Consider the following 13,235-nt stretch of genomic DNA (forward strand, 5'->3'; position numbering starts at 1 on the left):
CAATGATTTGTAACAAATCTGGAACAAATGCTATATTTCTTGGAGCTTTCTTCCTCTCTGTAATGTTGACAAAAATACTCAGCTCATAAAGATTGGAAGAAATTAAGGGACGATTGAGGGGCCACTGCTTTTTCTGACTGATCTGAGCCAACGCTAATGGAGCATTATTGACTTGGACGTGGAAAAATTCCACTGGGGCAGAAGGGAAAATCGCAGCTTTAAAACTAGTCAAAAACAGCTTTTCAATAAAAATGATGGTTGATGTGATTGCCAGCCTAGTTAAAGGCCTCAAATTGGCCCAGTGGAGATTTTAATGAAATTAAAAGCACAAGTACACCTACGCCTTGCTGTTTGCTCCAGTGTAGTTTCTCTCCATTCGGGGCAGCTGCAAGAACTCATGGAGTAATATTGGCTGCAATATTAGGCAAATAGCATCACAGCTGGCAACAGGACCAGAGCCCTGTGATAAGATTGCATGATTCGCTGAAACAACATGCGTGTTTGCAACGCCCCAACATCTGGGACTTGTTGCACATTTCAAATACAAGCTTAAAATTTCCAGATGACTTGTATCTAGGTTGAGAAAAATGAATAGGACAGTTTGACAAAGAAAATGCCCAAAATCACGTCGAAATTATGGCCCAGAAATAAGTGTGTATTTTTCACAGGACTGTCTACTGTTTTTCTTGCCCACTCTCATTTGTCAAAAGCATATCGTTTTAAAAAAAAAAAGAAAATTATTATTTGATATGCGGACAGGCCAACCGAGGAAATTAGCAAAAGCAACAACTTCAAAAAAGCTGACAACTCAAAAGCAGATCTAAAAATAATCCTATGGCATGTTTTTAAAGAAAAGTAATGACACTGGAAGTGTACTGGGATTGTAGATATTCCTAATATTCTTTCACTCATATTGGATCATCTGCCATTAGTGCATGAAAGGCTAAAGGGAGATACTAGTTTTGAAAGCGCAAGCCCTCCCCCAGAAAATGTTACTTTTTGGCATAGTGCATTTTCCAGTGTTTTGGAGTCTACAGTGAATGTTAAATGTATTTGTATTTTAAAAAGGAAAGAAAAGTTCTTTAATTTTATTGAAAACCACTCCCTATATGTCACTTGGGAATGAATTACTTCATATTCTAAATCTTCTTTTTCCCAGTAGCGGCAGATGATCTTTAATTGAGAGGAATGGTCTTAATTTTCTCTCTTTTCTCCCAATAGAAATTTCCGAATATCAATTAGGCAATTCACGCCCAGTCTTATTGGCCATGGGATCATTCCAGTCAGAATTGTAACTCTCTTTCCAAGTGCCACCCCTTCCTCCACTCATATTCTGGTTAATTTAAACAGCATTATACTTCACAATTGATACACTGTTAATCTGTAAAAAGGAAAAATATGTGACATTTGGGTTTTAAACAAGCCATCTCTTCCACCAAAAACAACCTTGACAGTAACTCTCCCCTTCACAGAGGCACACTCCATTGCCAATTCCAATCCGCCCCCCCCCCCCTCCCGATAGTTCAGAAGCACTCTCCACTTCTTCCCACCCCAGTTCTCAGTCATTCTGCCCTCACCTCTGGAGAAAGTTCATAGAGGTAGTAGGGTAGAGTTTCAGCTTTGAGCGCAATCGGCGAAACAGGTGCAAAATGTGCCTGTTTTTAAAAGTGTTTTTTTCCCCCAGAGTTTCTGCTCAAACCATTTGCATATCACCGAACGCAAACTCTGCAGTGAACCAGCGTAATCGGGCAGTGTTTTAAAACCTAATTTTTTTTTCAAAAATTTTGCTTTCAAATATATTCCTTCATATGTTTAAGAGTGGTAACCTGGTGCAGTTTGATTAATGCGGCTGAAAATGGGTTTATCACAAAAAAATAATCATCTTAAGTCACAGTGTCAATCCATCCCCTGTGAGTAACCCGATTTTAAATGACATTAAAAATAATATATACAAAATTATTTGCTACGTATACTGAGGTACCGAAGTCAGTTCCTTCGTAAATTTTTTAAAAATTATAGTGAAAAGCTTTTAAAATGTATCTATTAGTGTCCTTGTGTTCAAAAGTTTCAGCTGAAAAGCTTTTTAGAGTCTCCTCAAATGCCTGCACAATTCAGATTAATTCACCCTGGGGGTGTGGCCAGTTTTGTGGGTGGCGCCTGCTTCTAATGCAATGTTTTTAAAACTAGGGCAAAAGGTCGCGGAAACTCAAGTTACATATCCCTGTAAGTTCTCCACCCAATTCACAGACTCTCCTTTCCCTCTCTCTAATCCTCCTCGTTCATGCTGTCATCTTTCTCGCCCCACCCCATTCAATCTGGCCCGCTTTAGTTTCTGTCTTCTGTTCAAGCTAATTCTCCTCCTTAAGCACAGTTCAAGCTGGGGCGCTATTCCCCTATCCCTATCATCTTCCTTCAGTTCAGCCTGCCATTCTTCATCCCTCCCTTCCCCATCAGTTGATACTGGCTCTCCTACCCTATTCCTGCGTTCATATTAACTTTCACCTCACATCCCACCTTGCTTCCCCTTCTTCCTGCACACATTGTAGCTCCCTCACCATCAGTGCTGCTGCCACCGCTATACCTGTTGCTAGTAATAGTACTTAATCGCCGCTGCATACTGTGGGCAAGAATTTTAAACTTGCACGGATTCCCACCTACTTTGTGAATAGGCGTTTGATCGCTTAGAGCATCAGCAGCAGGCAATAGGATCTGGGAGCTACACTGACTTTTATCCACAAAGACGGACACACGGACACTGCTCTAGGAATATTAACTACAGGCGTGAAACACAGACGATTGGCATATATAGGAACATAGGAACTAGAGTAGGCCATTCAGCCCTTCGAGCCTGTTCCGCCATTCAGTTAGTTCATGGCTGATTGTTCGCTCAACTTCATTTACCAGCCTTTGCTTCATATTATTACGCATAATATATATATGCATTGGGGCCAAAATTCAGGGTCTCAAAGAGACCCGTTAGTGACCGTTTGCAGCGGCCATTCCTAAAAATCAAATGGCCGCCGCTTTGGCTCAATAGGCCGACCCAACCTAAATTCAGCTCGGGGATTTTTCGGCCTGGACGCCATACCACCCAAGTGGTATTATCGGCAATAAAATTAATAAAAAAACAATAAAAATACTTAGCCAACGATTTTCACCTCACTCCGAGGACGCCCCCCCACCCCCGCAGCACAGTGCCCCCGACAGGTTTTTCTGCAAAGTGACTACGGGCCAGCAGCGCGGCCGCCCCTAAAGGGGAGGGCCCACTGTGTCGGCCGCAGTGCAAAAATTTTTGCTGGACAACTTGCCGATCGGCCGGCAAAATACTGGCCCTGGGTTCGGCCGGCCCTTCAACAGACAGCCTGGCAGCCTCTCGGGTGAAGGCCACTGGCACGGCCAAAACCCTCTCTGGTGGCTCAGTGGCCAAAGTTAAAAAATGATCGTGTGGTGACGCATGCAAGCTGTGATGTCACCGCATTGATTGACAGTGGCTGGCGGGCCTTCTGACCCATTTTCAGCCAGTCAGCCTGGCTTTGAGACGAAGATCCATTTAAGTCTATGATCCATTTCCTGTAGAACTTTGAAAAAAATTCAAAGTCCTGAAAATGGATCTACTCAGCACACCAGCGGTGAATACCAGTTTAAAACTCATAGGTGCACACCTGAATTTCAGCCCCATTATGTGTAATAGAGTGGGCCATAAAATCTCTCAAGTATTTTAAGTACTCTTGTGTCTTTTTAATAATGTGAGGGGAAGGAATCCTCTTTTTTTTCCCCTTCAATTCTCTCGCCTTCTCAAAGCCTGCTCTCAAACCTTATCCAAAGCTGATCAAAGCTGGGCCGTTAGATGGTGCATGACAGCAGGCTAGGGACAACTCTCCTGGCTCCAATATACCCTGCTCATGCAGGACTGTCTGGTCTGCCCTGAGCACTTCCCCTCGGAAGTGCAGCCTGACATTGGGAACTAAATAGTGCACTTAATTGAACCTTCAATGCCATAGTGACGGGCATTCAAGGCGCAGCCAGTTGTGCGACACCATCACACCTTGGAAATATATCGTGGTAATGATGGATGAGCCCCTGATTGGATTCAACTGTGGACTATGTCGCATCTGACTTTCATTATGAAGATATTCATGTCATTATTGTATATTCAATTCACTAATGAATTCTGTGTAAGCATTCCAGCAAATGTCACGCTTTCATTTTTGTTTAATTGTATTTAATGTAACTCTCTGGCTTGTCTGATCTGAGTTTGAAATATATGCAAATGTATTTTAGGGCATACTTGATACACGTGATCGAGTGGTGCACCGGTCCTCGAGCCAGGGCTCCATCAACTCCCCTGTCTACAATCGCCACTGTTATACACCCACAGTAGCCCGCTCTCCACAGCACTTCCACAGGCCTGGTAAGTGAAACAACCCAAGCATAGACATCTAAACCCGAAGGATCGGAAAGTCCATTTCGAAACAAAGATTATTAACTTAGTTCGAACAATGGACAATTTTATTTCAAATGGCAAGTCACAGTGAACTTTCTTGCAAGTTGGAAAGATTATTTTTTCTATTTCTCAGCTATTATACGGTTCCATGACTGAGAGATATCGTGGCAAACTGTGAATTCAAATACAGCTGATTACTTTTTCGTGGTGTTGCTTGCATTTTATTTGGTGCTAAAATGCTTCCCAGGTTGTTTTTAGCTTGTAAAAATAAGCCTCCAATTTTATTTAATAATGTAGTTTATAATAATGTAAGGGATGTGTGAACATTACAACAGTGACGACAGTCCAAAAGTACTTCATTGGCTGTTAAGCGCTTTGAGATGTTCGATGGTCTTGAAAGGCGCTATATAAATGCAAGTCTTTTCATTTTATTTTTATGTTTAATTTTTTGGAGCTCTCACTCAGCATGGGGGCAGGGACAACATCGGATACTTTCAAGCAGGAGCCTGTGACCCTTGTCTCACGTACAGTTGGATTGACAATACAAAAGATAAACAAGTGCAAAAGCATGGCACGCAATTTTAACCCTACCCATCCAGTGGAAACCAGGCAGATAGGCAGTTATAGATGAGCAGTTTACTTGCCTGCCCAGACATGACCCTTTACCACTGTTTCGAATATGAACTTGCAGGGTTCTGCAGACAGATGATGGCACCCACCTACTGCAGGCAGAAGCCTCATGAATGTATGCAAACTGGGGTCCTATTAGTTCAGTAGGATCCCAATGGCATTTTAACCAGGGCCTTGAGCGGGGAAGCTTTTCCATCAGGCTGAAGCAGGTCAGCGGTTGGTGGGAAGGATGAAGAAGCCCATCAACTTTGTCAAAAAATGTCCTTTGTGGGACCAGGATGAGCATAACGTTACTGCCCACCCCACCCCCAATTACCTCCCATGTGACCCTCCCGAAACCTCCTCTCCACCACTTTAGTGGAAGCTGATGGGTGGCCATGGGCCGCCTGATCTTCCCTTGCCAGCAGCCACTCTGCATCCTCTTCCCGCCCATTTTGGGCAGGAAGTGGACCAACGTCATTTAAATGAGGCCTGGAATTTAGACGACCCCGTACCTGAAACTTAGGCCAGTGAGTGCATTTCATACTCACCTGCCCACCGTCCCCCGCCCCCAGCCACCCCCCCCCCCCCCCCCCCCCCCCGCCCCGGCTTCAAACCCGCTCTGGGCAAATATTGTCTCCGTGACATTATTATAATCTCAGTTGGGGATTATTTTGGGAAATAAAATACAAAACCCTTTGGGCTTCTGTGATGAACTATTCTATTGTAGTGAGTCTGTTTCTTACTATACCAAAGGTATCAAAAGGTACCAAAGGCCGTGGTAGAGCATCAATGGAGAATTGTCCATTGTTGTAGCAACTGGAATCTGCTGTCATCTATTAGTTCAGGGAGTTACATCTCCCAAATTGAAGAATAACCTGTAAATGTTTAGGTAGAAACTGGCTGGGTGACTATCCTTGTGATGCTGAGGAGACATTGGTAAACTCTGAATTGATTAAACATAAATTCCATTGAAAATCTCTCAAATACACGTGACATGACAGTATTTTTGCCGCTTTCCCCACAAATTTATTTCACTCAACAATCAGTTCGTTTTAACCGCGGTATATTTTAAGACACTGCATCGTGTTGCAGTGTTCTGCTTCCTTTGGTCCCACATTTCCACAGTACGCTCATCGTTTATTATCCTCGCCCCCGCCTTTGCTTTCCATCTGATCGGCCTGGTTTCCTTTTCTGCTGCAGAGCTGCTCTTTACTGGTGTGGAGTGTTCTCTGTATCGGCCCGCTGGCAGTTAGAGTTCCACTCTAATGGCTCCTCCCCGCAGTGATACAACATCATGCCCCTTGTAGGTAAGAGCCAGGCTTTGCTGGCCAGGATGGTGTCCTGGTCATTGATCGTGAGAACGCACAGCAACTCTTCACAATTGCTTGAAATTAAATTGGATTCTGTTTGGCTATTTTTTCTGAAATATTGGCATCTTTTTAACTTATAACTCATCTTTTATAACATAAAAACAGGAGCAGGCCATTCAGCCCCAAGAGCTTGTTCCACCATTGAATTAGGTCATGGCTGATCTACATCTCAACTATATTTACCAGCCTTGGTTCCATATCCCTTAATACCCTTTCCCAACAAAATTCGATCCAATCTCAGTTTTGACCTCGCCTCAACAGCTTTTTTGGGGGCAAGATTCCAGATTTCCACGACTATTTGTGTGAAGAAGTGCTTCCGGATATCACCCCTGAACAGCCTGGCTCCAATGTTAATGTTATCCCCCCTTGTTCTGGATTCCCCTACCAGAGGAAATAGTTTCTCTCAATCTACCCTATCAAATGCTTTTATAATCTTAAATACTTCCATCAGATCACCCCTTAATCTTCTATACCCAAGTGAATACCAGCCGAGTCAATGCAACAATATATTTTAAATGGATTTAATAACAATGGGCATGTACTGAATAAAACTCTGCAAACAAATTAAACTTTATGGAGCTTTGTGTTCTCTGTTGACTCTGTGTCTATGGCACTCACCAGTTTTAATGGTATATATTTAAATATAAAACACACAGAACAACTGGATCCAAAATGATTTGCAACAGTGCACACTCTTGAGCTCTATTTCTTGATTCAATTGAGTCAATGAAAAGACTAAATCCCTCGACTCTTATTATTCTCATTAGGCACAGATGTTTCCATTTAACCCATGGCTGCTGCTGCCCTTCACACCCATGTAAATTACATAAATTATTTAATTCTTAAATTCCTCCAGTCAATAATGACAATTATGCAATATCTAATGGGCTGCTGCAATTCTGTAATTGCCGCTATAATTGCAAATGTAATATTCCTCAGGTTCAGGGATAATAGACTCTAACTGTAGTTACATTGCTCTGGGAAACCATGCAATTTTCTGTACCCTTTGACATTTTTTTTTCTAAATTAAAAATAAACAATACAGCCTGTCAGCCATGGGTTTCATCATTATGACAAAGGAGCAACAATACTATTCTAGCAGTTCTTCTCCCTTTATATTTCAATGCGTTGTGATTAAATATACGGTTTGATCTTTTATCTTGCTAATGGTTCATTACGGAGGAGCTCTTGCGCATTCTGCACAATATTTTCCCAATTTCTGTCACAACCTTACAACCATAAGCTAACAGCCAAGTACCTGAATAATCTCACTGTAGATTTCAATGCCCTCTACTACATTGTTAAACCTTGCTCTACTCTGTTAAAGTAAAGTGAGTCCTGTCATGTATAAAATGCATGCCATTATTATACGGTTCGGACATGAAGAGTCATTTCTGAATGAGTTTGCTGTTAAAAGCTATTATCATACCCACTCTGCCCTTTAATGTTTTTATTTTGCTGCCCGAGGTACAGTTGACAATTTCCTTCTCCAATGATCATAACACCATAGCAATAATTTTGTCAAATAAAAGTGTACAGTGTGTTCAAGCTTGATATGACTTCAATATTTCAGTTATTTTCTTTGGTACTTGTGAGTTAAAATAGTAACATTTCAGAAAATTGATCCCCAAATATGAGATTGTATTACTTTAGATTTAAAAAAATGAAGACGGGAAATGCACAGCAGGTTTGCGGTCAGCATCTGAGAGAGAGATTTCATTACAGGTATGACCCAGAAAATGAACCTATCTTTTCTTTCAAATGCATTTGGCCTGTTGTGCATTTGCAACGTTTTCTGTTTTAAAGCTTGTTACCATAACTGCACTACCATTTCATCAGAGATCTAGAAGCTTCCATAATACAAGACATTTGCGACAAGCATGAACCATGTTGCCTTGTTTTAACCCTTAGACAATGCAGGAAGTCAAGAGTAACAGCTGAGACACTGGGCACAAATTTCCCCAGCCCCTTTTTCCGGCGCACTAACCCGAGATGCGCCGACTTTGTGCACGCAAAACGGCGCCAAAAAACGTACTCACGATTCTGGCCATTCTGCTGTGTGTCCCAGGTCCTGGTGCAGTGGGGGGGCGGAGCTACAGCCCTGCGCTGAAAACAATGCCGGCAGCTGTCCGCATGTCTGGTGGAGTCTGCACGCATGCGCAGTAGCTCCTCGCCCTCCCAGCGCGTCCTGCAGGCTGTGAGTGGGTCCCGATGCTTGCTGCCCCTATCCCTGGCTGAAGGGATGACCCGATTTTCGCCGCCCTCTATTCCTGGCCTAGTGGCCTACCACACAGACCAGCTGCTGCCTTCCCTCGGAGAGAAGTCCAGTCCCTCGGAGAAAAGTCCAGTCCCTCGGAGGGAAGTCCAGTCCCTCGGAGAAATCAAGTCCCTCGGAGGGAAGTCAAGTCCCTCGGAGAGAAGTCAAGTCCCTCGGGGGGCCGAGTTAGGAAGGTAGGACTTAAGTTTTATTTTTTATTTATTAGTCATGGTTTTTATGCTTCTTGAATGTTGTTGTGAAGGTGTTTAGTGCTTTGCAAGAACCTCTCTGCTTCCCTTGCCCCCACCCCCCCCCCCCATCTCTGGCTACCTGCGCTGATTTCTTAACTCTCCGCGAGGGTTTTCTGTGCGGCCACAAGTGGCCACATACGCTGGTCTAAGTTAGTTTGGAGCAACTATTAGCTGTCCAAACTGAATTAAATGGCCAAAATGGCTGGTAACGCCCCCCCCTCCTTTTTGAAAAAAAAACGAAACTAAAAAAAATCCTAACTCATTTACACTGGCACAAATTAAATGTGCAGAATAGGGATTTTTAAGATACTCCAGAAAAATCAAGTTGCTCCAAAAAAAACGGAGCAACTCCTGGGCAAATTTGGGCCCACTGAAACTAATGTTTGCAGCAACACATTGATTGAGATGTCAGGAGCAGCTTTGTTAATATAATAATAACACCAGACGACTAAAATATACGTACAGAATGATTTTAAAAACAAAATATAAGAAATGTAAACACTAATAAGGGTGGACCTTTTAGTGTCTCTCACATAGCAGGCGCCTTTTTGGAAAATGGTGGGTGCTTAATGAGAGGACACTTCTGGGTAATGCACCAGCAATTTTCCGATAAGCCAACCATTGCGTGCAATGCCTTGGTGCAGGGCCTCAGAATGTTCTGCCATTTATTTCTGCTTATTCTGCCCTCCTTTCCCCAAATCTCTTTTCTTTCCCCATTATCTTTTCTTTCCCATTTACCTCTTTTTTAATGATTTTAACGTTTTATTATTTCTATCCAACATATCCTAATCTAATTATTGTCACAGATTTTTGATTTTTTTTTAAATAACATTGTATTTACTTTTCATTCTGTGCCTCTATTTTTGAGGTGGGAGACAGATTGGCTGAAAATTAGTTCCATAGACCAATGAAGTACTTTGGAGTGTAGTCACTGTTGTAATGTAGGAAACGCGGCAGCCAATTTGCATACAGCAAGCTCCCACAAACTGCAATGTGATAATGATCAGATAAACTGTTTTTTTGTTATGTTAATTGAGGGATAAATATTGGCCAGGACACCAGGGATAACTCCCTGCTCGTCTTCAAAATAGTGCCATGGGATCCTTTACGTCCACCTGAGAGAGCAGACGGGGCCTCAGTTTAACATCTCATCCGAAAGATGGCACTTCCGACAGTGCAGCACTCCCTCAGCGCTGCACTGGAGTGTCAGTCTAGATTTATGTGCTCAGGTCCCTGGAGTGGGACTTGAACCCATAACCTTCTAATTTAGAGGCGACTGTGCTACCTACTGAGCCACAGCTGATACAGTATAGTTTAGCATTTTAAATTTCGAACTGATCATAATACAGGCATAATTTTCGTGCATAATCATTGAATTATCTTGTTGATAGTGGCAGGAATGTGGTAACTAATATGATTAAATGTACTCTGTTTTTGTACAGTAGTGTCATATGTCTCATGTCATTGCTCCCTAAGTCATATAATACATAACAGTGTTCAATCTAACATATAATAATTGAGGCATGTAGCTCCAGAAAAGAATGACCTTGATTTTGTTTGATCATAAAATAATAATAACTCTCTTCCTGATATATGTTGATAGAATGGCCTCCAAGGGTCAGAGACAAAGGGATGCTAAGGATGGCAGGCATCTGACTCAATTCACAATACCAATTATATACCTTTTAATCTTAACCCTCAATGGCCATTCCAAATGTAAGATTTTTTTTGTATAATGTACATTATTGAGTTAATCATTTCAAAATGGGGTGCTGACACCTATTAGCTGTTCTGCAGGACAGATTCGGTTTTTTGTTCTCAATGTAGAAGGTTGAATGGATTATGTTGGGGGGAAAAAAAGAAGAATTATTTATTGCATCCACTGAGCCCTGATTCTCGTACTCGTTGCACAGAATGTGACTGAGAACCAGAATATGTTGCCCTTCATTTCCTGTATGCAGCATGCGTCCTGTATTCTTACTTTTCAATCTAGTTCACCTGTCTGTGTTTCAACATTTGTTGCAGCTCTTCCATTCTATATAGGTATGTCATTGCTCATGGTTTCGCGATCAAACTGTGACGTTTGCAAACACCGAAAACATGGCAACCCTGTGTTGCCTTTTGCCTTTGCATGGTATGGATGTTGAAAAGGAAAACAGTTTTACTTTAACCCTTAAAGAGTGAGAGAAAGACAGATCTTTTAAAGCAAGCATGCTGGGTAAACATTTTATGTAAAATGTTGTTGCCACAGATACATAACTTCCCTAAGCTGGAGTGTTCTCACATTCTGTTTTGAGTAAGAAGTGAGGCATGTATTTTAACGCTGTGCCACAGAACGCGAGGATAATAAATGTTTCAAGATTCTGCTTATCTGCACATTTAATTCACCTGCTGCTGAAACCCTTGTTCTCGCTGACCTGCATTAGCTCCCCGTCCAGCAATGCCTCAGTTTTAAACTTCTCAAACTTTTCAATTTCCCACATTACCACAGTGACTACACTCCGAACGTACTTCATTGGCTGTAAAGCACTTTGAGACATCTGGTGGTCATGAAAGGCGCTATATAAGTCCAAGTCTTTCTTTCTTTCTTTCTTTCTCATCCTTGTTTTCAAATCCCTCCATGGCTTCGCCCCTCTCTATCTCTGTAATCTCCTCCAGCCCTATAATCCTCTGAGATTTCTGTGCTCCTCCAATTCTGGCCTCTTGCGCATCCCTGATTTTAATCGCCCCACCGTTGGCAGCTGTGCCTTCAGATGCCAAGTCCCTAAGCTCTGGAATTCCTTCTCTAAACATCCACGCTTCTCTACCTCTCTCTCCTTCTTTAAGATGCTCCTCAAAACCCACCTCTTTGACAAAGCTTTTGGTATTCTGCCCTAATATTGCCTTATGTGGCTCGGTGTCAAATGTTGCTTGATAGCACTCCTGTGAAGCACCTGGGGATCTTTACCTACATTAAAGGCGCTATATAAATGCAAGTTGTTGTTATTAGTCTCCCATTTTGCCGTCGCAGTCTCTGACTCATAATAGTGGCCAGAGCCATTCCACTGTCCTGTGCTGAAGGTATTCTCAGGTAATGGCTTGGGGTTAGTGGTAAACATTAATTTGGCAACCCAATTCCAAGAAGGCATTGTCACTGCAGCCAGTAATATATTTGGAGCTACCTCTACTGCTTGGCCTTGGGACTATGCTGTATTTGTGCTGTGGTAGAGCCTGGAATGGCAGAAACCCACATCTTTGGTAATTGTTTGGCTCAGGATGATCTTTAATTTAGACATCTTAAATGATCATTCAGGATTATTTATATATTATTTCGAGAAAGTGGTGTCAATTATTTCTTTAAGGAATGGAGTAGCCTAATGTAAAATCCAGAATTGAAGTCAATCTTGTATATTTATTATAAGCTATGTTGTGTATAATCAAGCTCTTGTATTGTAGAGGCATTATAATAAGAACCAAATACAGATTTTCATGTTAGATTTTACAGTATTTCATGTGTAGTGAATTATGACTATTAATTTTCTTCAATTTTATACAGACGAACTGAATGATCATTTTGAAGAGAAGCCCTTTAAAAATTGTAGCATATTCAGTGATTAATGAAAGGATATAGATATAAACAACATTCTATTCAGAAAATCCAGTTGATAAATTATTACCTGCATTGACTTATTCTTGTTCATGTGATGGAAATGTTTCAATTATTAGACATAAAATGTAGTTTCTTTGACCCTTTGGGATCAGATTTCATTTTGACCATAAATATGTCATATTTATCTAGCCAAATTGGATGTTGAAGTGTTGTATTATAGAATTACTCCAAAATGCTCCAGGAACATTCAAATATTTCTACTCAGTGTGTTAAAATAGAATGATTTGTATGTATTTTATTTGAAACAAAATCTTGCAGTATATCACTTGGTGAAAGTATTTTTAATTAACATCCTTTAAGTGTTGGTGAAGTTTGGTAGTTAAACTAACGCACCGTTACAATGTAACTGGAGCCGCCTTGTTGTAAAGTCATTTTTGAATTAATTTTAGTTACTTTATTACTGCTCATCCGTTTTTGTTGTGTACACTTTAAAGAAACAATTCTATCCTATTCTCATTATCCTTTACTCTTCTTATTGGAGGCAATGAGCCATCCAGCGGTCGGAACTCCCCTCTCCCTATTCGGCCAGACAGCAGGCCTCTCACACCATCTTATGGTCAGGCCCCTAAACATTTCCATCTTCCAGGTAGGAGTTAAACCACATCAGTGTCGGTGTTGCAGTATAGGCTGTAGCTATGTCTTTATCTCTATG

The 13,235-nt window shown here is 41.6% G+C and overlaps 1 protein-coding gene across 9 annotated transcripts in view; it reads left to right on the forward strand.

Moving 5' to 3' along the window:
- Positions 1-13,235, forward strand: part of ablim1b (actin binding LIM protein 1b) — a 569,062-nt gene that overhangs the window by 511,894 nt on the left and 43,933 nt on the right. For 7 of the 9 annotated variants that reach the window (XM_070876584.1, XM_070876581.1, XM_070876586.1 and 4 more), the window contains 2 exons: positions 4,282-4,411; positions 13,065-13,169. In XM_070876584.1, the coding sequence (XP_070732685.1) occupies positions 4,282-4,411; positions 13,065-13,169 (235 nt within the window). The remainder of the gene's footprint in view (positions 1-4,281; positions 4,412-13,064; positions 13,170-13,235) is intronic. The other 2 variants (XM_070876585.1, XM_070876587.1) reach the window with 1 other exon arrangement.

This window comes from Pristiophorus japonicus, chromosome 3, assembly GCF_044704955.1.
Source record: "Pristiophorus japonicus isolate sPriJap1 chromosome 3, sPriJap1.hap1, whole genome shotgun sequence".
Lineage (NCBI taxonomy): Eukaryota > Metazoa > Chordata > Chondrichthyes > Pristiophoridae > Pristiophorus > Pristiophorus japonicus.